At 32.0% G+C, this 26,233-nt stretch overlaps 4 protein-coding genes across 5 annotated transcripts; 1 reads left to right on the top strand and 3 right to left on the bottom strand.

Annotated features, from left to right (window-relative positions):
- Positions 1–6,523: 6,523 nt before the first annotated feature.
- Positions 6,524–10,852, bottom strand: LOC108489119 (ADP-ribosylation factor GTPase-activating protein AGD5-like). The gene is made up of 11 exons (XM_017793411.2): positions 10,441–10,852; positions 9,670–9,728; positions 9,441–9,531; positions 9,150–9,204; positions 8,971–9,061; positions 8,653–8,884; positions 7,986–8,289; positions 7,813–7,874; positions 7,417–7,647; positions 7,264–7,322; positions 6,524–6,894 (listed from the first exon to the last, which is right to left on the bottom strand). Exons 1-11 carry the CDS (start codon positions 10,489–10,491, stop codon positions 6,732–6,734), a joined length of 1,398 nt encoding a protein of 465 aa, XP_017648900.1. The 5' UTR covers positions 10,492–10,852; the 3' UTR covers positions 6,524–6,731.
- A 908-nt stretch (positions 10,853–11,760) lies between these two features.
- Positions 11,761–15,044, bottom strand: LOC108489122 (uncharacterized). Its single transcript, XM_017793413.2, has 4 exons — positions 14,654–15,044; positions 14,338–14,460; positions 13,071–13,361; positions 11,761–12,167 (listed from the first exon to the last, which is right to left on the bottom strand). The coding sequence occupies exons 1-4, from the start codon at positions 14,915–14,917 to the stop codon at positions 11,967–11,969; spliced, it is 879 nt and encodes a 292-aa protein (XP_017648902.1). The 5' UTR covers positions 14,918–15,044; the 3' UTR covers positions 11,761–11,966.
- Positions 15,045–16,354: 1,310 nt separating this feature from the next.
- Positions 16,355–22,638, top strand: LOC108488033 (beta-galactosidase 8-like). Of its 2 annotated transcripts, none has more exons than XM_017792350.2 (19): positions 16,355–16,941; positions 17,015–17,110; positions 17,419–17,531; positions 17,613–17,679; positions 17,791–17,883; positions 17,963–18,106; positions 18,254–18,342; positions 18,422–18,527; positions 18,644–18,731; positions 18,863–18,981; positions 19,157–19,321; positions 19,463–19,647; positions 19,836–19,930; positions 20,118–20,227; positions 20,407–20,514; positions 20,776–20,886; positions 20,994–21,205; positions 21,279–21,606; positions 22,062–22,638. In XM_017792350.2, the coding sequence occupies exons 1-19, from the start codon at positions 16,765–16,767 to the stop codon at positions 22,170–22,172; spliced, it is 2,517 nt and encodes an 838-aa protein (XP_017647839.2). In that variant the 5' UTR covers positions 16,355–16,764; the 3' UTR covers positions 22,173–22,638. The 2 variants fall into 2 exon arrangements, with proteins under 2 accessions (XP_017647839.2, XP_052876461.1); XM_053020501.1 differs by having other exon boundaries at positions 19,836–19,934; positions 20,125–20,227.
- Positions 22,317–24,663, bottom strand: LOC108489120 (uncharacterized). The gene is made up of 6 exons (XM_017793412.2): positions 24,242–24,663; positions 23,891–24,070; positions 23,347–23,428; positions 23,156–23,263; positions 22,919–23,077; positions 22,317–22,670 (listed from the first exon to the last, which is right to left on the bottom strand). The coding sequence occupies exons 1-6, from the start codon at positions 24,491–24,493 to the stop codon at positions 22,474–22,476; spliced, it is 978 nt and encodes a 325-aa protein (XP_017648901.1). The 5' UTR covers positions 24,494–24,663; the 3' UTR covers positions 22,317–22,473.
- Between the last annotated feature and the right edge of the window lie 1,570 nt (positions 24,664–26,233).

Here is a 26,233-nt window from a genome sequence, read left to right as displayed (position 1 = left end):
TTGGAACCTGTTGTCTTCAGTTTTATTTTTTTTGTTTATTTTTTATTGTTCAACAAGTTTTTATTTTTAAATTTTTTTATCTATTATTATAGTATATTTTTTAGACTTGCTTTTGCAAGTAATTTTAAGGATAATTTTGTTACTGTCCTCTCCAGTTTGGTAGATATTCAGTTCTTTTGTTATTTTGCTTGCCCGCTGCTTTGGACAAATTGGAGCTGATTTTTTATTTTATTTTTTTATTGTGGTAGTTGCTTGTAATCACTTTAAATATATATTATTTAAGTTTTGATAAAGCTAAATTGTTAACATACCATAATATTCTATTGATGTAGAGATTGAAGTCTCTGTCGTGTTAATAGAGTTTGTCCTTCACCACCGTCGACGTGTGTTTGTTGTTTTTCTTTTTATTAAAATTATATGGTCCCGTTAATTGAATAAATTAAAGAATTATTCATTTTAAAAATACTAATAAATTTATTTAAATATAATTAAAATATTAATTATAATTATTATATTTTCTTCTTAATTTTAAGATTTTAAGATTTAAAGTTTATATTAAAATTTTAGCTTAAATGTTTAAAGTTCATAATATATTGTCAATAATATACTTATGTATTATATTTTAATTCTTATCGATTTTAAATTATCAAGAATTTGTTTTTCTTTGACATAATGAAACAAATTTTGAATTTTCAATTAAAATACATTGATGAAAGCCACCTCTCATGATCAAATCATATATTTATTTCTGAATAGTTTAAGAATATTAGATGTGACCCACTAAATATATCAAAATAAAATTTCCATCAATGATCTAGGTGTGCCAAGTTTCATTGATTGAGCCTATTGAAAACAAACCAAAAATATATAAAAATTCTTATTATAAAACAATAGTTTGGTAATTAGTATATATGGTTTAGCTTAAGTGAACTTGAACTAAATCTGTGTAAATATGTTACGCTTGTTTGAATTAAACGGTTAGATTAAGAATTTATTCAGAAAAAGATATTAAATTGATTAATTTAAAAATTATATGGATCAGTTAAATTGATTGAATAGAGTTTTTAATAGTTTTATGAATATTAATAATTTATTTAATCGAACAATCAAACCTATTAAATCAACGAATCAATAACTTGACTAACTCACCCACCAATCTAATTCTAAAAATAATGATATAAATCCATAATAATCCTAAACCACTCAAATTCAAAATTAACCTAGACCATAATAAACTAAAAATTAAAGAAAGAAACCCAAATTAATTTAGTTGAGATTGACCCTACCTAAAATTCTACTTACCCAACTCACAAGTAAAGCCAGTAGGGAATTGAGAGACCCTTTTGGCCGTGTATTGTGCCATTCGTTTACATGCAATTTGCAGTTTAAGGATAAGACATAGAAACTTGAAGATTAAGACATTTCGACACCCATTGGTCTCTTTCAGTTGTAAAATGTGTCTTAATTTTAGGTTATTGCTGTAATAAGATTTGATTCATAAAAGAAAAAAAGATTTAAGGACGAAGTCAGCTGGAAAAAAATGAAGAACCATTGCTTTCGGCTAAAACGCGTGTCGGAGAAGGGGACAAATTGTCGGTCCATTTTATCTTCGAAAATGTTTTTCTTTTTAAAGATTAAGATTGTAGGGGAGAAGATAGAGTTGACTTCATTAATCAAAGTCTAGCTTTGAAGAAAGTGCATGGCAGTTATACAAACATATAGATAAAAGGGTTAATATATTATTTAATATTTAAATTTAATTTTAATGTTGAATTGAATTAAATTTGTTATTTAAACTAAATAATATTATATGATTTAATGAATGTTCGACACATGTGGTATAATAAAAAAGAATAGTGAGAGGGGCTGGCAGGGCCTTAAAATGGTAATTTTAATTTTGATCTTTTAAAATTTTTAAAATTTCAAGTTAGTATATGGTAAATTATATTTTGACCTTACTAAAATAATAAAATCTTGATTTAGTCTTTTACAAAATTATAAAGATATAAGTTGTTAAAATGATAAAATTAGTTTTAGCTCTTATAAAAATATAAGATTTAATTCCGCCTTAAAAACAATTGATTTCACCCTTGTAAGTATTTAACTGGGACAAAAAAAAAAACTTAGAGACTAAAGTAAACATTGAAATCAAATTTAAATACCCAAATTGAAAAAAAAACTTAAATATTAAATTATACATTAAAACTAAACTCAAATACCAAAATAATATATTAACCTAAACATCCCTTTAATTTTCAACAATGAAGCTTTGAATTATGGATGTGATTTTTGGCATGTATTTTTTGTGGATAAACAAGTAAAGCTGCACATGTGTAAGCGTGTGCACCAAATATGTTAATGGAGTAACATTATCTAGAATAAACAATATATATTATTATACATATAAAGTGTTAATTGGAGTAAATATCCTCAAATTATTTCATTATTTTAAAATTTGAAATGTTTTAGATTCAATTATTAAAATATTAATAATATATTAATCAAGTCATTTTATAAATTTAAACATTAAATTAATATAAAGCCTGAAGTTCAAAATTACAAACAAATATGTATTTATTATTGTATAAATAATTTCCATTTAACGTGTTAAAATGATAAATATTGTCAATAAAACATAGATTTTTTTAGGCTTAATGTTTTATTTGGTATCTGAGTTTGACACTTTTTTTAAAGATGATATTTGTGTTATTTTTGGTCCAATTCGTATCTATATTTTATAAAAGTTAAATATTTTGGTACCCAAAGGTAACGATGTTAATTTATTAGTGTTTAATTTGGATTTTAAGGTTGTTTTGATGAAAGTTATTGATAATATTATTAGGTTTAAATTGTTCATTATTTTGTTAATACAATAAATTTAATGTTAATTGTGAATTTGGTTAATTTTACAAATACAATGCGATGGATGTAATTTAATTCAAGTTTTAGGATTGATTTGATAATTATGAATTTTTATCAAATCAATTATAAAACCTGAATTAAACAATAAAAAGTTAACATCGATATCTTTTAGCACCGAAACGTATAACTTTTGTCAAAAACAAATACTACATTGAAAAATAACACGCATCATATAAAACAAATGTCAAACTTAAGTATCAAATAATGTATTAAGTCAATTTTTTTTATAATACATCATATCCAAACTTTTAATATAATAAATATTTTCAGATTTACAATTCAATCCACATATTTTACCTATGTTTAGGATTTGGTCGGTTGGTGCTTTGATTTTAAAGTGAATCTTCATTGGGATATTCGTGGGTTAATATGGAACGAAAATGTCAATTTCTATCCCTTTTCTTACTTTCATGGATTTCCACCAGTAAATACGTATACTACTTTTTCTAGTAAATTCCTCCAAAATCTTGGTTGCTTTTAGAGCCAATTTCGTTGGTATATTCCAGAATGGTTGACTAACCTAAAGCTATTTCATTAAGTACCTACAAAACTAGTGTTTAAGAGATTCTATTTTTATTTTTAAATTATTTAAACTATATATAGAAAATTATTTTTAAAATTTCAAAACCCAATTTAATATAACTTTAAAATTAATGAAATTAGATAGAGTTAGAACAGTTTAGTCAGTCTTTGTTATTAAAGTAAATCAGTCCACTAATACTAGGTAAAATGTTGAAAATAACCAATTAAATATACATTTATAATATTAATGTATAATATTGCAAAAATGTCTCGCAAAACACCACAATTAATATCCCAAGTTAATGTCTGGTCCAAGAAATTTACAACGAAATTCACTGGAAATTAAAGAAAAAAATCTATATTCGAAATGCAAAATGAAATAAAAATAAAAAGAAATATATCAATAAAATAAAAATAATATTATAAACAAAATATATAAATTAATTCTAATATATTTAATCCCTTTCAACCCTTTAATTAAATGGATAGTTTTCATTTTTGGCTCCTTCCAAATATTAATAAGTCTAATACAAAATATTTATGTTTTGGCCCCAAAATTTTCCAATTTTATCTTGGCTTTTTATAAAAAATTCATGGCTTCACTCTTGTATCTAACTCAATTTAACAATAAAACGTGAATATTTTGAACCCAAAATGATCCGATTTGTAAAGTAATCCAAAGCCATAATGGCTCGAACTGAAAAAATTTAATAATTTAAACCTAACCCAAATAAAAATAATCAAAAAATTTAAAAACTCAAATTGACAAACATTATCGGCAGCCAAATAATCAAAACTTGAAGTAATTAAAATTTGAAATAATCAAAAATCATAACAGCTTGAACTAAAAAATCCTTAGTTATCAAAATCCAAAACTGTCTGAATCCAAAAATGGACTCAAACATGAATAATCTAAAAATTTTAAAACTTTTGTTTGTTAAAAAATAAAAATAAAAAATTTAAAACTTTGGCTAAGACAAAAATCTCGAGTCCTTAAGTACATAAATTTCAGTCTTATCATATGCAATTGCGATATATGGATCTTTAACTTTATCTTATATTTGAATCTACAATGTAATTATTCGAATACATATTTATATTTATACACATAAACACTCTCTATTTATCGACACACAAATGGAAGAAAGAGGAAACATCATGGAAAATAAAATCTCAAAACGATAAGGTGGTCCATGTAATTAAGTTGGAAAAAAACCGTTATAACAGTTTAAATTATGGACGGTGGAGGAGGAAATGCGTAGATAAAGTTAAAACAAAAATCGTGTTGGGTTTTTGGTCAATGTAAAGGCAGTTTTTGAAACTGAACTGTACGTAGAATGTTTGGTTTAATGGAAACTAAAAGTCTGATGATGACGACGTTATTACAGTCAAAAGAAGAATATAAAGAAGACAGTGAAATGGGAATGCAAGAAAATTATATGAAAGCAGTTTGTGTACGTATACAGTTCAACTTCCATAACGGATATGGTGCCGTCCTTTTGTTGTGTGAATGACAGATTTTGTTTCTTCATTGGAACATATGGGAAAAGGTTTTTGTTTTTTTTTTTTCCTAATGTAGTTCTTACTTGGTCTCGAAGTTTCTTTTTAAGTACATAAAGTGGTGGATTTTTATTTTATTTTTAGGAGTGTAATTAAAATTTTTAAAATTTATTAAGAATTTTTTAAAAAATTGGAGGTTTTAAAATTATTTTTAGAAATTTTAATTTTACAAAAAATTGAAAGGTTAAATTAAAATTTTTGGGACTAAGGCTCTTGACTGCATTCGTATACATATATTATATATGGGAATATAATATAAAATTCACTTCTGTATGTGATTTATATGTATAGGAAAAAAACATCATGATTAAATTTTTTAAGAGATATAATGATTAAATTGTTAAAATATTATATATTAGTGATAGAAAAATTAATCTTTGTAAAGCACAAGATTTGATATGTGCAAACATTACCACCATTTTTAAAGATAAAATAAAATAATTATAATTAAGAGAAAATTTTAAAAATATAAAAATTAGCAAATTAACAATATATATATATATATATATATATATATAAAGTTATGAATTTCATTAGACTTTAACTTTTTGAGGTTTTTGATATTTATAATATATATAATATAAAGTAAATCATAAGTATAAAATTGGAACCAAAGAAGTGATAAAGTTAATTAAAAAATATGAAGCTTTAATCACAAAATTCTTGACCATGGAAGCTTTAAGGGACATACATATGGCTTCATGTTTGTTGGTCAAGATTACATAAAGTCAACTTGTGGAAGGATAATTCGATTTTGACCTGAATTTTAAAATTTAAACTTGATTAATGTGAAATAATTTTAAAATTTTAACATGTAAATTGACTTGATGCTACCCAAGTGACAATTTGGGTTAGAAGTGCAAAAATACTTATCCCAACCCAGCCCAAAAGTGAAAAACCTTTTTCAATTATTATATTTGCATGGTAACATATAAACCATAATTTTCTAGCAATTAGTTAACCAAAGTACCAAACTAAAACACTTGAATGAACTTCAGCTCCTAAACTAAAAAAATATTGATTAAAATGTGCTTCAAGTCTTTATACTCTTCTTGCATTTATAATTTAGTCCTATTTTTATTTCAAAAAATTTAGTCCATTTATTTTTTGGATTTAAAAATACAGGTCCAACTATTAAAATTCTTTAATTAAATTCACATTCATTCCATCAATCTTCTGTTAAATTTCACATCAACGGATTCAACCAAAGAATTTTAACAGTGATAACATATTGAACTTTGAAATCTAAGAAGTAGTGAGTAAAATTCTGGAAATAAAAGGAAAGGGACTAAATTCTATATGTATAACAACTACATGGACTCGAGCATATTTAAAAAAAAGAAAAAAAGAAAAAAATAATACCCCCTTTATATCATAACTTATCATCCTTTCCCATTCAAAATCTGGTTGCTTGCTTGCATCACTAATTTGATGATCATGAAATCTGTTGGGAAAAATCTATAAATATCCACAAAAAGCCTTGATTTATGGGGAAGTAAAGAGATAAAAAGAACCAACCTTTATTATATTACAACACCACATTTATTATATGAATGTATAATAAAATTGAATGATGAAAAATCAGTTCTCAATATATATCTAAATGAGTAAAAAATAATTTGCAAAAACCTGAGGAAAATGACATACAAAAAAAAAATATAATTTATTTGTTTCTTTGAGAAATGAATATGTACTCTTTCCCTTCAACAATCATTCGGCCAGGCGAGTTACCGTTTTGTAAACATCCCTTGTGTTAACGATGAGAAATCGTAGTCTTTTCCCCATTGAGATGGTGTTATTTTAGGAACTGGAGGTGTTGGGAGTGGCTTACCTCCGATGCTTTTCATGTTGATGGTTGATGATGGAACTACTGGCACTCGGGTGGTGAAGCTGCAATGCGGCATATGACAAGTTGGATAAAATCGAAAGCAATTATGTGTTGGTCAAGCAAGAAATGTGTTCAAACGAACTGTTTGTGTATAGTGTGTGCTTGTAAGAATACAGATAGATAACCGATCTCACATATGAAATAATGGACAGAAATGAAATCGATATAAAATCATCGACCATGGAACTTTTCCTAATGAACCCACATTGCCAGTGCAAATATACTGAATTTATGAAACGTGTTCAGTGTGCTATGAAACAGGTGATCAGACTTGAGTTTCTTTGTACTAGAAGGGTCAGTCGATCCATTACATCAAAGTTAAAAGATAAGCAACTTTTAGATGGTCGAGCTGAAATAATATGCGCACGCACCTGGAAGTTGAAAAATTAATGGAATTCCCTGCAGGGTGCATCTGTTGGTTGTTTCCCATCTGGTATGAGATGACAATAACATGACAAGATATTATTAGCGATGAGGTTATAATCAGGGAAAAGAACAATGGTGGAAGCATATTGCAAGCAAACCTGTAAATGATTCTGTTGACTAGCGACTGGCATTACCATTCCAGGGACTTGGTGGCCAACGCTTCCAGAATTTGGAGAAGGAAAGTGAAAGCCATTGGAGCTGAATTGATGCGCGTTGATAGGAAAGGCTTGGGATCTACCGTTGGGCTTTGTAGCAGTGCTCGTGATAGATTGTTGTTTGGGAAGCATAGTAAGTTGTTGATGGACGGAAAATGGAGACACTGTACTTGACTGCAAAAAGTAATTTAAAATTTAGAACTGTAAATCTCCACTTTTGAACTTGAATGCGGCAGTGACTTAGCACGGTGATCAATTTAACTACGATGACATTATGTCACGAAAGCACAAGTCAATATTCTATATACACTTTCGATTTTCAACCAAGGGACACCATACCTTTTCAAATATAGTATCTTGTTTAACATCACTTGCCTCCTTGGCGGACTTTGCTTCAGTAGCTGCAAAATGGTAAACTGACGGTTAAAGCAACATCAAATATAAAATACTATATTTAACTGCTTTCAGCAAGAAACTACGTAGTGATAAGCTCGAGACAGAAAGAGACATACGTTGCAAAGAATTATCATGAGCTGAACCAGAGTCATTTTCTCCCGAGTTCCCCATAGAGAGCAAATTGAAAAGTTCAGTAGCGTAATCGATTTTGGATGATGCTACTACTGGTGCAGTAGTATTAACATCTCGCTTTATGGATTCAGCCTTCGAGACTGATGGAGTATTAGTAACATCCTGCTTTATGAATTCAGCCTTCGAGACTGATGGAGTATTAGTAACCTCCTGCTTTACGGGTTCAGCTGTTACGGCTGATGGTTTGGGTTTATATCGAGGTTCTTCTGGCTTTATATCGGGTTTAACCTGTAAACCAAGTAAACTTATTCATTTCTATGTCGCATATCAATAATGAAAGATACTACTATGAAATGTTCATGATTTTGGGTGTAAACTTTGAATTTCTTTCATGTTTCGAGTTGTTTATCGTAATCTAAGCAACAAAAGTTTTCCTATCGTCTCGGTTTCTTCCCATCTAAGCAACATAATCTATGATTCAAATAAAGAAAGATATGCAAACCATACAGTTTCGGTTCATTTGCTACATATGAATTTCCTCCATTCGACAGGCAGCAAAGCAACGTTAACTGCAGCAATCATTTTTACTCTAAAAAAGGACATTCATTTACCGACAATCAGCGTATAAGAGCAAATGAAGACCGTTATTACCTTTTGAGGAACATTTACGTTCATTTGAGAGAAACTTTTAGGAGTAGGAATGCCGTTATTTGCAAGAGGTTGGTGAATAATTTTCTTCTCTGTAGAAACGGGATTTACATTATTCGTGTTCTTATATGCACCACTTAGAGCTTCTAGTTTGTGAGGTGATTCCTTCTTGTCATTTACGCTTGGAGATGATTTTTCCTTTCGACCTCTTGGAATCCATCTCTTTTCCACATACCTAATGAAGAAAATAATCAATAGAAGAAAATCAAGCATAAAATTTTAAGTCATTGAAGGGTAGTTCTATTTTTACGAAGTTGGTACTTTGCGCGAATGAAATTCTCGATTCCAACCCTGTCATAGTTGGGAGGCAACTCCGCTTCCCAGTAATTATTAGATTTCTTGTTCCCCATGGCTGCAAAAAAAAGAAGAAAACACAATCATGATCACCATCAGCACCTGATTTGGGGTGGAAATCAAAGAAACGAACGGTGGAGGCTTACATTGAATAAATGAAATCTGTTCCGGAAGCCATGTATCTAAAGTGGCTGATCTCACCTGTATGAAACAAACGTAATTTCCATAAACATGTTAACAAGAAAATCAAACAATAACCACAAAACACAAACCGCCATAACTGTTGTCTAGATCTATGTTGCCTAGACTCTTCATTTACGAGTATATGAACTTTAAAGACCCTCCAAATACATGAAAAATTTAGAAAAATCTAACCGACACTCACATCTGAGTCTGAGTAACATAAATCCAGAGTTAGGGGAAAAGAGAAACAAAACCTTAGATATGTGTACTCCAAGACTTCTATGAATCCCTGAACATTGCATGCAAATGAATATTCCAAGATTAACACTAGCCCACCGTGGCGCCCTGTGTAGCATATACAAACCATTATAAAATCAGATTCCACATACTCTATAGTGACTCGAGTATTTACTTTAAAATTTTCCATCTTGTCAAAGTCATAGTAAAACATTACTAAGAGCTACATTATTACCAAATACCTACTTGCTTTTGCAGTCTGCACATTCTCGATTCTCAGGCAACTTAAGAAGTCCATCCAATATCTGCAGAAAGCGGCACCAGATAGACCAAATTAACATTGAATGTACAGAAAAACGAAGTTATAACCATATTTCAGACCGAGACAATGTCACTACTATGCACATATATACATTGCTTGCATGCAAAGGAAAGAGGAGAAACTGTATGACAATTGACAAACATCTTGAACCATAGGAAGAACACTGATGAGAAAATTTCGAAATGTTTATTATGTAATTCATCGTATAAATCGATCATAAGTGGCCTAAGACATTCAAAAGAGAGCTTGCTGGCAGCTAACGGATGATGAGCTATAGCCAACTTTTAGCAGTGTGGGCCTTGGATTAAGACATACAATACAAGGCGGGTCACCAAAGAAAATTGACAGCTAAAACGTAAAGAGCAGTGTACAACTTGCTGTAATTGAAAACTGGAAACCATACAAAACAAACTATTCTAAATTGGCCAAATTAAGCTCAGGTTTGATTCAATAAACACATATAAGGAAAAACCCAAATTGATAGATTCTTCAATATGGCCTTTGCTTCAAAGAGTTCATCAAACACAAAAGGGTATCCAAAAAATTTAAAGCTGCAACCATTTATTTTCATCAAACATTGCAAAATTCATACTTTACCACCAAGAAAAACACTAAAGCTTAAATGGGTAGTAAACAAAATTACAAAAAAAAAAATAAAAATCAAAGAAATGGAAATTAGCAAAGAAAGAGGGAACCTTTGTGTGTTTAGAGTTAAGTTCTTTAGAAACATTAGCCTTCTGGTTCATGATGCTTTGCAGAAAAACTCCCTTTCTCTCTACCCTTTTGCTCCAAAGCTGTCTCTTTTATTTATTTGTTTATGCAAAAAAATATAGTAATATTTTTTTGGTTCTAAAAATTCAAGCTTTACAGGAAATAGAGGAACCCCAAAATCAGAAAAAAAAGAAAGAAAGAATAAGGAAGAGAAGGAGAATCAAAGGGGAAAATGGGAAATGTCAAAGTGGGTATCTTTCATTTGTTATTTGCTAATACACTTTTGTGTTTTGCTCTTTTGTCATTGGTTGGTTGGTGGAAGCTGGTTGGCTCCGGCTGGCGTGTACACACTAAAGTGAGGGCTCCTTTATTTGCTGCCCTTTTTATTCTAAAACCGTTCTTGTGTGCGTAAGGTCAAATAAAATAATTACGTAAAATATAAAAGTTTTATATATTTAAACGTAAAAGGTAAATTACATCTAAATTCACTAAAATATTAATAAATTTATGTTTTGGTCACTCAATTTCAAAAGGTTACAAAATGATCACTGAACTATTCAAAAATTTTCATTTAAGTCATTGAGCTATTAAAAGTTTTTGTTTAAGTCACTGAGCTGCTAAGTTTTTTTTTTTTTTAAAGTCTGACTAATGGGCTCCAAGGAATGATTTAATGGTCAATCTTTAGATCCAAGTCAATCTGACGTTAAGTTTGAAGGTCAAAGGAGAAAATTATTTAGATTTTAGTTTGCAAATTTGTGATCTTCAAATCTATTCCATGAAAAAGTTGAACTGTAGAAGAGAAAGGAAAAAAAAACTTTCGATTGGTGAAGGTAGTGCAAACAAAGAAGGACATACAATAATGATTTTAATGGCCCAATGACTTAAATGAACTTTTTTGAATAATTTAGTGATTATTTTGTAACTTTTTTGAAATTAAATGATAAAATATAAACTTACTAATAATTTAATGACCTTTGGTGTGATTTACCTCTTAATTTTTTAAGATTTTATTTCACTAAGTATTAATGAAACTTAATCATGTTATTATTTAGGTTTAATTCTGAATTTAGTCTTTCTACTATATTAAAAGTTGAAATTGCATCCCTCTACATTGATTCTAGTTCAATTACTTTTATAATGTTATTAGTGAGTTCAAATTGATAACATCGTTAGTTGTTGCCTTCAAATTAATGACATTAATGTTTCCTTTTTCTATTATCTGTTAGCAAAGATACGTAGAAATCCATTTGATAGTAATTACACATAAGCCAAATGTTTAAAGCTATTGTAAAAAACATTCCACGTCACAACTTCAACAATAATTATTATCAATTTGGACCTAATAACATTATAAAATAGAGAAATTAAATGAAACCAAATAAAAATCTAACTCTATTTAATATATTGAAAATAGGGAGTAGATGCATTTCTAAGCTTATATTCTAATACAATCCATGAATAAACATGCATACATACATACATAGATATGGTTATTGGGGCATCCCAAATATCATTCATTTTTCTTAATCTTAGCTTCACTTTCTCCACTATATGGTGCAGCACTGTATGCACGGCGTTGTACCACAGAGAAAACAACCATCTCTATGCAAACTAATGTGTTTTGAAGAGCTTCTTCAATGTGCTCTACGTCTAACCAGTGATGATGCGATTTAATGAAGCCCATTGCTACGAGTATGTCCAGTACCACTCCCTGCATGTCGCCATTGATGAAATTTCAGAGTAATAATCATAATTCAACAACAAATCATTGACACAGCAAGGGCAAGTTAAAACACACGATGGTGGTTTCGGACTCACTCGAATATAGGTTCATGTTTGACAGGGACGAAGCAAAGAATTCGGCGTCAAAATAAATTTTAAAAGTTTGGGAGATGGTAAAAAAAATTATTTGCAAAGGGCTTGAATTTGAATACTTTATTAATGGGAGGGACTAAGTTTGATATTATTAAACTTAATCAAGGGGGAAAAAGCACTTGCTTACCCCTAACTATGCCCCTAGTGTTTGATATTCTTAGATTTTCAAAGTTTTTATGTTTTGTCATGTGCGGAGAATTGTATTTCATATCCATATTCGAATATTTGTCAAACATTCGAATATGAGTTTAAACTTTAAAGGAAACATATCTATCAATTGGGTTGATTGAGTTGGTTTTGAGTTCGGGTCAAATTAGATTAGGTTGATTAGAGTTTTAAAAATTTCAAGTCATTTTGACTATGTTCAATTTGACTTCAAATCATTTAGGGTTTGGTTCAATTTTGATTTCGGATAATTTCAAGTTTGAGTTGCTTAAGGGTTCATTTTATTTGGGTTTGAGACTTGGGTTGTTTAGGGTAATTATGAGTTGAGATTATTTTGGATTATAATTACTTTTAAGTTCAAGTCATTATACATTCAAATTATTTTAAATCTGAATCATTTCAAATTTAGATTTATTTGAGTTCTAAGTTAAACAAATTCGAATTATTAAACTTTTATGATCTAATTGGATTTGAGTTTAGATTAATCAAATCAATTTTTGAGTTCGGGCAAAGAAAAAAACACTAAAAATTCGTGTAAAGGATATATAGGAGAAAGAGAACAAAGTATTTTTACCTGCCAAAAGCAAAAGAAAACAATCCCTTTGATGCACAAGAACTTTGCAAGTGGCTTGTGAGGTGCCAACTCCTTTGCAAAAACATGGTAAAACACCACCAAAGAATACAATGCTAATGAAACAGATACATTGAGGATGATTGTCAATGTCCAGCTCAACCATGAAGGATAAACCCTAAGGGTTTGCAATGTTATCATCAATATCGAACACACCGGCCGGATTACGACGAATTGCCATGTCCAGTACTTCAAAAGCTTCAGCGTTCGATGGTTTAGCTTAACTGTGCGAGGCTATTGTTTTGAGCAACCACGATGGGTAAGAGATTTGATCAATAATGTAACTTGTTGTAAGCAAGACCATATCACTTTAAAGGAGTTAATTCCACCCCACGTTTTCAAATTATGACTCATTAAGGTATTAGTATTGTATAATTATGTCTTTCCGTCGGTTTAATCATTAGACTGGATGTTAAATGGGAAAATGACATCTCTAGTCTTTCTCAATTTTGAAATTGAACAAATTAGTCCCTCTAAAAAAATTGGAGTAATTTAACCCTTGTTAATTTTGAAGCGAGCAACTAAGAACAATTAATCTCTGTGTTAATGTCTTCTATCAATTGTACATAATTTTGATTGGTATAATAACAAATTTAGCCTTCAATGCTTATATATTTTGTCATTTTGGCTTTAATTCTAAAAAAAAAAAATAACAAATTCAACCTCAACATTTACACAAATGTTGCTAGATAAATTTGTAAAATTAGGATCAAATTGACAGAATGTGTAAACTTTGAAGGCTAAATTTGTTATTATACCAATTAAAATCATGTACAGTTGATGGAAAATATTAACGATTGTGATTAATTGTCTTTAATTTCTCACTTGCGATATTGATAGCGATTAAATTGATTTGATTTTTTAGAGGGTCAAATTTGCTCAATTGAGAGGGATTAAATAAGTCTTTTTACCATGTTAAATGCTAGCATAACTCTAACATAGAGCATATGTATATTAAGTAGATCAAATTATAAACACTTGTGTACTTACTACACGAACAATTTAAGCAAGACAGTTTAAAAAAATAAAAACTACCTCTCTAAAATTTTATCATTGTTTGTTTCATTAACACGTCAGATTTAAGTGTATATACAAAGAGTACATGTGTTTACAATATAATCAAGTCATATCCAAATGTTAAATTTGATTAATACAATATTGATATGTGAGGAGGATGGATGCAATTAACTTATTTTAAAATTTTACATACCTGAAAAAGGGTCATTGGAAATGAATGGTGAATCTCTCTTCCTTTGATTTCATCAGGCACAATATTTTTGCTAATTGATATGTTGAAGTAACTATACATCAAAGACAAGAACTTTGCAATCACCTAACACCACATTTCACAAAAAAACAACCATTAAAACTCACCTATTTCTTGTAATCATAACTATTGTTAATTTCAAGTTTGATTCTTGTAATTGGAAAAAATAATATAAAAAAAAGTTTAACTCGATTTGACTCGATTGTGAGTTGACTCAAATATTAAAAGATGCAAAGATTAAGCAAAAAGGGGCACTCACCAAAGCCTCATAACATTCCTTGATTGACTCCAACAATGTGAAGAACTCTTTGCTACCACGAACATCTAATAACCCTACAAAGGAAACAACAGCATAAATAGGAGCCATAAGTATAATAATCACTATAGCTTTTTGTTCCTTTGGGTTTTTCCAGTGAAACAGATGTTGTGCTAGAAGCTGGAATGTGAAATGCAGTGTAAGTAACACACAAAACCCAGATCCCATTCGAGTGATTTGCCCACGATTTAAATGGCTCAAATCCATGGTTTTTCAGCTAAAAGGAAAAACCCAAACCAAGAATATGCAAAAACAAGAAGAAATTGAAATGAAAATCAATGAAAGAGTAAGAATAAATATAGTGTGAATAATAGTACAATAATTGCAGCATCGAGCATTTACTTACCTATGGTAGACACGTTTTTAATGGAGAAATAAACACGGTGTCGACTTTGATTTTTCAAAGTGGGGGGCTTGGGGGTTGATTATCAATAGTGTGGGTGAATTTGATTTGAAATTGTGGATGAATATAATTATGGGTCCTTTTCAGAAAATTAAATGTGATGGATAAGAGGAGATTTTTGAGTTTTATGAAACTCCCTTAATATTGGCAGATTCTCGCCATACACGTATTTACTGGTGGCAACATTCTGGACTTCACTGAATTTTTTTTTGGTTGAAAATTGGAGGATCAATGTGATGAACAATAGAATGAGTTACTCTTTTGTGGTTCTTGGGTAATAATAATATATGAGATTTTTTATTAAAAATGGGATTAGTTTTTGTCTCATCTATTTAAAAATAATAAATTAATTTTATATATTATATTAAAGAATATACTAATCATCACTTAACAATAGAATGAATTAAATTTTTAACAGTAAAAAAGATAGAATACAATTTGACTTGAATTTCCATGATGTTTCTTGGTGTCTTTATTTTGAAATGAAATTTTATTAATCATTCAAATTCCAACAAGTGTAAAAGTCTTGGCAATGACAGTTGACTCCAAATCATTTCCATTTGACAACTACGTGTCTCATAATTTGTTGATCAACTCGTATAAACGGTGAAATAGAAAAGTAGAGAAGATCGAATATAAATATTTTACATGAAAAACTCTTTTGAAGAGAAGAAAAATAACGGGCAAATGAGGTTTTAACTTTTCATCACTACATGAACAAATAAACGAGAGTATAATATAGAAAAAAATAAACCTAAATGTACAAAACATATAAATCCGAACCCCGAAAACAAAATCTTAACTTGGGAACAAAATTCTCTCCATAATTAAAACGAAAATCTCATAAAAACTCATATACGATTACATCTTGTTTCCCTAAAAAAGCACCCTAACTAATTGGCATGTCAAAACAGAGTTCTAATCATACTTCAAAGTCTAACTAAGAAAAATAGTCCTGCTTGAAGTCTAAAACACGACTGCCAAATAGGAGAACATGTCGTAACGTCGTAACATGCTGGCTCTCCTCATCACAACGTCAATGTCGCATTTGCCTGGAGTTTACATCGCGTTGTCCCGACCAACCCTCCCTTCTCATCACAATGCCGGCCTGTTTTGACCTTTTTCAACTGTTCGTTGGTTGCCATAAATACGTAATTCAAAATTGTTTTCTTTAGCACTTACAAGGTCTTTAGTCAGCAGAAATTATAAAGTACACTCCAAGAATCTAGGATAGTACATATGAAGATGACAAAAAATCTTTACAACTTATGATATTCAAAGAGAACAATTTCGATTTTGTGTCTCGTGACACGCACGACAACAGTGTGAAACAAAAAAACGCACAAACAGGGCGGCATAAAAAAAAATAGAAAGCAAGTCCCTCAAATACGCCATTGCTGGACTTCAAAGTTTCAAGCATTGTAAGTCTCGTTTGGTACGTTACAAGCACTTTGTTTAGAACTCTCCTACAGTTTTTTCTTATGCAGACAAATGAAACAATACAAAAACTTCACATCTAGCAAACATTTGATCCCATCTCTTCTTAATTCTGTATATTGTTCATATTTAGTAACCCATCTTTTTCATCACTATTGTCTTGCAAAGTTCCCCATTTGTTTCCTTAATCAAAATTATGCTGAAATACTGAATCATGGATATGAAAACACCATTGTCGTTGGCTTTAGTTTTCGTATCGGTTTTCGCGGTTTTCTGTTTCGATCATGCACTGTCTACCACAGTCACATATGACCATAGGGCACTGGTTATTGATGGCAAGAGGAGGGTATTGCAGTCTGGTTCAATCCATTATCCCAGAAGCACCCCAGAGGTTGATTTTATACGTGCATTTGATGGCTGATGCTTGTTCTATTTGTTATGATAACATGGATTGAAGATTTCAGGTTTGGCCCGAACTTATTCGGAAATCAAAGGAAGGTGGATTGGACGTGATTGAGACTTACGTTTTCTGGAACTACCATGAACCAGTCAGAGGAGAGGTATATGCAGTAGCTTCAATGTTTGTTACTTTTACTATGAGAATCTTATCTTTTTCGTAGTGAATGGAGTAGGTTTTAAAGATGGTTTATTATGCTTTAGAGTTTTATTACCAAGACCTTTCTTGTATTACAGTGTAGACTGTATTCGTATTTTGTAATACAACACAAATTCTACAAACGTATCATGTCCAAAATCGTCATGAATGTAGCCTTCTAACATGAGTTTCCTTTGAACCATTAACCATGCCCTAAAAACTACCCTTGTCATAAGCATGTTGGTAAATATAATGTTTGGTTTTTTTGGGCAGTACTACTTTGAAGGTAGGTTTGACCTGGTGAAGTTTGTGAGAACAGTGCAGGAAGCTGGCCTTATGGTTCACTTGAGGATTGGTCCATATGCTTGTGCTGAATGGAATTATGGGTCTGTAATATCATTTTCACTAGTTATTTTGCTGTTGTCTGTCAAATCTCTAGATTGATCATTTAAATTATCTCTTGGCAGTGGATTCCCTCTTTGGTTACATTTCATTCCTGGGATTCAATTCCGAACTACTAATGATTTGTTCAAGGTATTTTTTCTTCTGTGTGTGTGCATGTCTCATGTAGACCATTGCAGGGACTTAAATTAAAATGGTGATGCATACTAGGCCTTTTCCACCTGATAGTTGTTATCTCTACAGAAAGAAATGCTGCGTTTTCTCGCAAAAATCGTAGGCCTAATGAAGGAAGAGAAGCTTTTTGCATCACAAGGAGGGCCTATCATTCTTGCTCAGGTGATTTGCTAATATATAATCGAATAACTCGGTTGTGGACCATTCAGTTGAATTCATGTCTCATACAGTCATGTACCAGGTTGAAAATGAATATGAGCTTGTTGAATGGGCATATGGGGTTGCAGGAGAATTATATGTCAATTGGGCTGCAGAAGCTGCTATCAGTCTTAATACAACAGTGCCTTGGGTGATGTGTCGACAAGAAGATGCGCCTGATCCAATCGTAAGTTAAGGTTATGTATAGCGCGGTACATTATCGGTGTATATCCGCTTCATGTGGTTGATGAATTTCAACATTTATCATGCTCAGAAATTTGTATGATAAGTTGACAATTTACATCAACCTTTTATAATGAGAATCTGTATGCAGATAAACACATGCAATGGGTTTTATTGTGATCAGTTCACTCCGAATTCTCCATCAAAACCAAAAATGTGGACCGAGAACTACAGTGGATGGTACTGTCCCTTGCTATGCCATTGAAACCAATGGTGATTATAAATTAAAAGTGATACATCTTAAAACTTGATAGTGTAGGTTTAAATCATTTGGATATCCAATTCCTCATCGACCGGTTGAGGACCTTGCTTTTGCCGTTGCACGTTTTTTCGAAATGGGTGGAACATTTCACAACTACTATATGGTGAGTTGTATCTAGTTCTTTTCTTCTTGTTCTGCTTTCAACCTGGCAAACACGTGAAAGATATCTATCGGTCTGTTAGTAGGATGAACATGTTTTCTGTTTGCTGAGCTCTGCAGTACTTTGGTGGAACCAATTTCGGGCGAACAGCCGGAGGTCCTCTTGTGGCAACAAGCTATGATTATGATGCCCCAATAGATGAATACGGTGAGATTTCTATTATATGGTTCATGTAACACTGATATTTCCTCTTCATATTCACTCATTGCCATGATCATCCAATAAATCCTATTCCATTTCAAACTACATTAGCAATACCATTTTCAATGTCCATGCAGGTTTTATCAGGCAGCCGAAATGGGGACACCTACGCGATTTGCACTTGGCGATTAAGCACTGTGAGGAGTATTTGATCAGATCTGATCCAACTCACCAGCAGCTTGGTCACAATCTAGAGGTAAAATTTTACATGCTTCAACATGTAAGATGTAAGCTCATCGTAGTATCTTTCGGCCAAAGCAGCTTTTTTGGTGCAAATTCTTCTCTGCATGTGCATCATCAAAACATTTTTTTCAGGTTTTCATGCCATTTACTTGCTCATATCCATACCTTCTTTGTTTTCAACTTTGCAGGCACATATCTACTATAAGTCCTCCAATAAATGTGCAGCATTCCTTGCAAATTATGACAGCGAACTTGATGCAAATGTTACATTTAATGGAAACTTGTACTTCCTTCCGGCTTGGTCTGTAAGCATCCTTCCAGACTGTAAGAATGTCATTTTTAACACTGCAAAGGTATTTCATGATCTTTTCCTTTGTTTTCTTGCAAATTGTTACTTATAACTATTTGTTTGATTCTAACACATATCTCCTTACGGTTTCCAATCGGTATTATGCCGTTAACCTTGTTCCTGGCACTGTTTATCTTGATTGAAGGTTGTGTCTCAGAGAATTTTGGCTCATACAACAACTGCTAATAAGTTAATATTGTCAGCAACATCATGGAGCTGGTATATGGAAAAACCAGGTGTTTGGGGCAATAACTCATTTACGGAATCGCTTTTGTTGGAGCAGATTAATACGACAAAAGACACTAGCGATTACCTATGGTACACAACAAGGTAAATCACTGCTATTTATTGTAGCAGATTAATGTTCAATAGAGTAAGCATGGTTGCTGCGATAACAATACTACATTCTAAACCAGAAAATAAGCAGAAAGGAAAATAAGCACAAATCAATAATGGCATAGTACATGATTATAGAATTTGTGACCTTTGTTTTTGATAATGCTTCATTGTATTGGCAGTATAAATATCATGCCTGTTCAATCGAAAGAGGTCTTCCTGCTTATCGAAAGTCTGGGACATGCGGCACTTATTTTTGTCAACAAAAGGCTTGTTGGTAATCATTTTACTTATAGCAGTTGAAAATACACTGTCTACTGCTTTTATTCATCATGTTTGATGTTCTCATGTTCAATCCCGACATCTGTACACGCACTATTCAATGCCGACTTCGAAGCTGCAATTTTAAATTGTCACTAGTCTTTTCATATGATGTTCCTTTGATCTTTCTGCATTTTTTACAGCTTTTGGATATGGTAATCATGATGATGCCAGCTTTTCAATCAATGAGAAAATTAGTCTTGTTCAAGGGAACAATACATTGGATATTTTGAGCATGATGGTTGGTCTACAGGTATCGAAACTGTGACTTGATCATTGTTCTAAATATTCAGTTCTAAACCCTCTTTCTGCTTTAATCTCTGCAACTTTCTGGAGCATTTCTAAATCTTAAGGCATCTGATTAAGATGTCTTGGGTATCATGGATGGAGGTTTACCAACTTTAACTCGTTTTCTACTTCTATATGCTTCAGAATTTCGGTCCATGGTTCGATGTTCAAGGGGCAGGAATCTTTTCAGTGGTTCTAATTGATCCATGGAATAACAAATATGATGTTTCCGCTGAAGAATGGACCTATCAGGTTAAAATCTGCAGACCATCATGATCTAATTGTATGTTACTGTGTTAAGAAGACCTTGTATTGAAACGGTGTCAATCTCTAGTAGTTCCAAAATGCCTATATATTTTTTCATTTTATAACCGAACATTGCGTATTTGGTTCCATCTGTAAATATATTTTCTTCCCTATGAGTTCGAGTTGTGATAAGAATGTTATAGCAGCCAATGAGCAAAGGAGTTATGTTCGGTTCAGTGTTATAATGCTGTTAATCACAATTATCAGGTGGGACTTGAGGGAGAATACCTTGGACTAGATAAAGTAATTCATGCAAATAGTTCACTGTGGATAAAGGGGAGTGTTCCACCTATCAACAAGACATTGATTTGGTACAAGGTCAGCTTCTTCCCCACTTCAGTGTATAACTCTTTTGTTCCATTTCACTGAAGCATTTTGGTTCTGTTATAAAGCTTTTATTACCATCCCCTGATGTTCTGTTTAAGGTTTCTTTCCTTGCTCCTCAAGGCAACGGTCCTTTGGCCTTAAATCTCACTAGTATGGGGAAAGGTCAAGCTTGGGTCAATGGACAGAGCATAGGCAGATACTGGCCGGCCTATCTATCATCATCCCAAGGTTGTACCGAGAACTGTGATTACCGAGGAGAATATGATTCCACAAAATGTCAAAAGAATTGTGGCCAACCTGCTCAAACATTGTAAGTTTTATGAATACATTCGATTCAGATCCTATATGTGAAGCTCTGGGTTTGATGTATCCATGCTGTCCAGATATCACGTCCCACGCTCTTGGGTTCATCCTGGTCAGAACCTATTAGTACTTCATGAAGAGCTTGGTGGTGACCCTACAAAGATTTCAGTACTGACACGAAGCGGTCAAGAGATTTGTTCATTTGTATCGGAGGATGATCCTCAGCCAGCTGATTTTTGGATACCGAACATGGGCTTCGGGTCTCGAAGTCCCGAAGCTCAACTGACCTGTGAACAAGGTTGGCACATTACTTCAATCAACTTTGCTAGTTTTGGATCTCCACAAGGAAATTGTGGTGCGTTCAGTGTAGGGACTTGTCATGCTAACATTCTATCAATCGTTCAGAAGGTAAGAAAGAACCTTTCTTTGCTCTCATGTATATGACCTTTTGGTAAAAATATCGTAGAGGCCCCTATACTAGAAATCAGATTACATTTTTCCCCCATTTACTAAAAAAAGATAAATTAATCACTATACATTAGATCAAAGAACAAATTGATCTTTTTATTAAAAATTTTATCCATTCCTACGATTAAAACTAGTCCTTTTATGTTAGCATGATGTACACGTGGCACATCACGTATCAATGTCTGGTTATCCCATCAATTACACTAATTTTTAACAAAAAAAACCAATTTGCTCTTTGAGCTAATGTACGGGAACTAATTTGCTAGTTTTTTTAATAGAGAGAACAAAATACAATCTGATTCCTAGTACTTTTATGTTACCTTTCTGTATTTGTGCATAAGAGAATCTGTAACTAGTTGAGCAAGTTTCTCAGGCATCCTTGGTTGAATTTGTAGGCTTGTATTGGTGAAGAGCAGTGCTCTGTACCTGTTTCCACCGCAAACCTTGGTGACCCTTGCCCTGGTGTGCTGAAAACCCTTGCCATTGAAGCTATATGTAGTGACTAAAATCCCATACCATCTTTTTTTTTTTTCATATTTATAAGTTTTGGGCTGAACCAAATGCAATGGATAACACAGAAACTAGTTGATTATATCTTTTCTCAAGTGCGTGCCACTTCAAAGTAATAAAAAGCTTTCAGAACATATCAGTTTTTGACTTTTGCATGATTTTTATTTTGGTAAAAGATTAAATTAGGCCACAAGGACATCAGGCAAAATAAACTTCATATACATGATTCATAAGTGTCTCATTTTATCATAAAATACAAACCATTTCCCCTCTAGAAGACAAGGCCCTTACCAGCAATCATGGAACAAGTAGTATCTTCCCGATATGTGCACTACTTTCCATGAGCCGATGAGCCTCCCCAGCCTCGGATAAGGGAAAAGATTTGTAAATGATAGGCTTCACCTTGCCTGCTGCAACTGCAGGCCAAACATTCTTCTCCACTTCAGTGACAACCATTGCTTTGTTTTCGGTACTTCTTGGTCGCAAAGCAGCTCCTGAATAAGAAAATATCAATTTACATAAATCTATAATAGTCTATGATCTAAAAAGGGCATGCTTCCAATATGCCCACTACAGTCGTAACGATTTTAGCAGCAGATGCAACATATGTAAACATTACATGAAACTACGAGCAGTACAATTCTCTATTTCAGGAAAATGAAAGCATTGAGAGAGGTGGGTGAATCAATGGAGATGCATGTTCTTTGATTTTTTATTTTTTTTTCTTTATGTTCTCTATTACCTTGCACCGTGAGGCGCTTTGGAAGTAAAGTATTTAGTTTAATTTCAGTGACTGCTCCACCCTGGAAGCCAATAATAAAAAGCCTTCCATCAAAATTTAAGCTGTCAAGGTTTTGTTGAAGGTAGGATGCTCCAATGCAATCCAGAATTACATCAACACCTGCCATGAGACATTCGAGAATTTAAATTGGCTGTGTAAATGCTGAGAAGATGTAACTATAAAAACTCGGGACCGTACCCTTCCCTCCAGTTTCTTCCTTAGCACGTGCAACAAAGTCCTCTCTCTTGTAATTGATGCACACATCAGCTCCAAGTTTCTTGCAGAAAGCCAATTTTTCTTCACTCCCTGGAGATCAACATGACCACATCTAAATATAAGAACAAAATGAAGACATGAAATTTACTATAGAATCAACATTGTAGGTGGACCTGCTGTAACCAATACTGTTGCTCCTTTGTTCTTAGCTATCTGAATTGCAAAAGTGCCAATTCCACTAGAACCGCCATGGACCTGAAATCCTAATAGCAGTCAGATTACATCTCGAGCGATGGATGGGATCATATATTATATAGCTACATGAACAAGTCAGGTCAGGCATCGAAATGTTTGTTAAGGTGAAGCACTAAATTTCAGTGATGGTCTCTGTGGATAAATGTCAAGACAAAGAACTACTAATTAAACACTCAAGCACTTGAACATGGACCTCGCACCTAGAATATACTAGAATGAAACTCATGTAAGCTTCTAATCAAAAGATCAGCTGACGACTCGGTAGATATTAGAGGTGAAAATTGGCACTCGGTAGATATTAGAGGTGAAAATTGGCACATACTGCTCGATATACAAGATCCTAAGCTAATCAAAGATGACCATTTTGATTAACTGATATTACACTAGCGATTCAATGATGCAGTATCGAACTAGGCCGACATTGAATGACATATAGACAACATAGTGGATATAGAGTTTTACCAGGAAAGTCTCCCCAGCAGATAAGCGACTCATCATAAAAACAGTGGACCAAACAGTACAAGCAACTTCAGGTAAACCAGCAGCATCTTTGAGTGAAACACCAGGCGGAATTGGTAGTACATGTCCACCATGAACCGCCACTTTCTCAGCATATCCACCTCCATTAAGAAGAGCACAGACCTGCATATAATATAACAAGCAAAACCCATTGAAGTTCCATCCCCATAAAATATAGCACAATCCCAATTTCACCAAAAAAGAAAAAAAGTGGATCATGCATATAAAAATCACACCTTTTTTCAGTAAACCCACATGAAATATACTTGCTAAAAGTGGGATTTTTTGGATCACCTGATCTCCAACTTTCCAGCGAGAAACATCCTTGCCAATAGCTTGGATTGTGCCAGAACATTCAAGACCAAGATAAGGACTTGCACCCTTTGGAGGAGGGTAGGAACCGTTCCTTTGGAAAGTATCGGCCCGGTTCAATGCGGTGGCTTCTACCTTGATGAGGATTTCATCGTCTTTGATCTCTGGTTCATTTACTTGTTGCAATTGCAGCACCTCTGGGCCACCTGCTGTTGTTATCACCACTGCTTTCATGTTTGTTTCTTTCAATTCGGCTCTGTAATTGTTTGGTTGATGAAAAAAATGGGTTACAAGCAAAAATGTGAAATAAAAGAGAGCTTTATCTGAGTAAAAAGTCCATTGATATTTAGATAGAGGTGCCGGTTGCAGGTAAAACTATCACTTATGCACAAATGTGTGCAAATTGATATAAAAATAAAAATACCATCCGTTCTCCCGTTAAAAACAATTATGCCAGCGTAATTGATAAAATAATTTGATACACCTGTCATATGTATTACATTGTAACGTGTATGAACTAATTTTTTATATTAAAAATAGAGACGAAAATAGAAATATTATTTTAGGATTAAAATTAAATTTTAATTTTATGATAAAAAAAATATAATTTTATTATTTGAATAACTTATATTTTTATTATTTTTAAAAGATTAAATCGAATTTTTATCATCTTTAGGGGATCAAACCAGTTTAAGTTGTAAAATTTAAGTTGAAACCCATTCAAAATGAGTTGAGCTGTCAACTCATGAACACTTCTATTATAAGTATATCAACAGTTAAAACTAACATAATTAATAATTTAAACATGTTTTCAATTATTTTGAAATAGTAAAAGATTATTAGAAAAGAAGCTGAATGTATTAAAATATCTAAAATAGTTAAAAGGGAGTAGATTTCAACCACGAGAGAATAATAACAAACATAATGGAAAGGCAACGAAACGCCATTCCTATCATATCACAGTCGGCTTGGGCAATTCATATCAAGGAAGATTTCAACATAATAATGGAAGGTTTAGGAAATTACTAGTGCTAAGGAATGTTTTGGTAATAGCAGCCAAAAAAGGCATCTCACGTTGTACTCCCAATCACAAAGATAGATTAAGAGGGTGCGTCTTAAGATAGGAAGAGCTGTTCAATTCATTGGTCTCATAAACCACTAATGGATGATATCAACACATTGAAGGACCTAATTCAAGTCATTGATCGGTCTAACCAGGAAGATGACACTCTGAGGTGGACGATAAAAAAAGCTAAGGCTCTAATTCATCAGCACAATCCATAGTTTTCCTTAGTTTAGAGCTTCGTTCTTAATTTCTTTTGGATTTTCCTTTTTTTTCATATATATATATATATATATTTTGATCTTTGGTTAATGTATCCAAAAAATTCTTTTATCGATTTAACCATCAATTTAGATATTAAAATTAGTTTAGATCAAAGTAGACAATATTTAAAACATGTATATCAAATTTTAAATATGTATGTATTGATTATATGGATAGTTTAGATATAACAAGTTAAAATAATATTGTTAAAAAATTTAAGAAAGTTAATTCCTTTTCTTTAAAAGGAAATAAATTAGATCAAAACTATCTACGTAGTAAGTATTCATGTGTTTATAATTTAATCCAAGTTATTTAAATTTTTTATTTGTCATATTTGAGAATGCATTTTAACACTTAAATTTATTGATAAGCCAATAAGAAGACTTGACTGATAGAATACTAATATTTTGAAAATTCAATTAAAAGGAAGACAAATTTTTGTGTTAAAGGCCAAGATAAAAATTTTAAAATTTTATATTAAAACTTAAATTAAATTATTAGTTTTAAGAAGGGCCAAAATTGTAATTTTCTTCATTTAACCAAGAGACTAGAAAGGCTTAAAACATATAAACTTTTGGAAAGCAAAATAAAAATTGGTTAAAATATATCATAGATCTTTGTACTCTTCATAAATTTAAAATTTAGTT

The sequence above is a fragment of the Gossypium arboreum genome, chromosome 10 (assembly GCF_025698485.1).
Source record: "Gossypium arboreum isolate Shixiya-1 chromosome 10, ASM2569848v2, whole genome shotgun sequence".
Taxonomy (NCBI): Eukaryota; Viridiplantae; Streptophyta; class Magnoliopsida; order Malvales; family Malvaceae; genus Gossypium; species Gossypium arboreum.
This window is presented reverse-complemented; position numbering and strand designations above follow the sequence as displayed.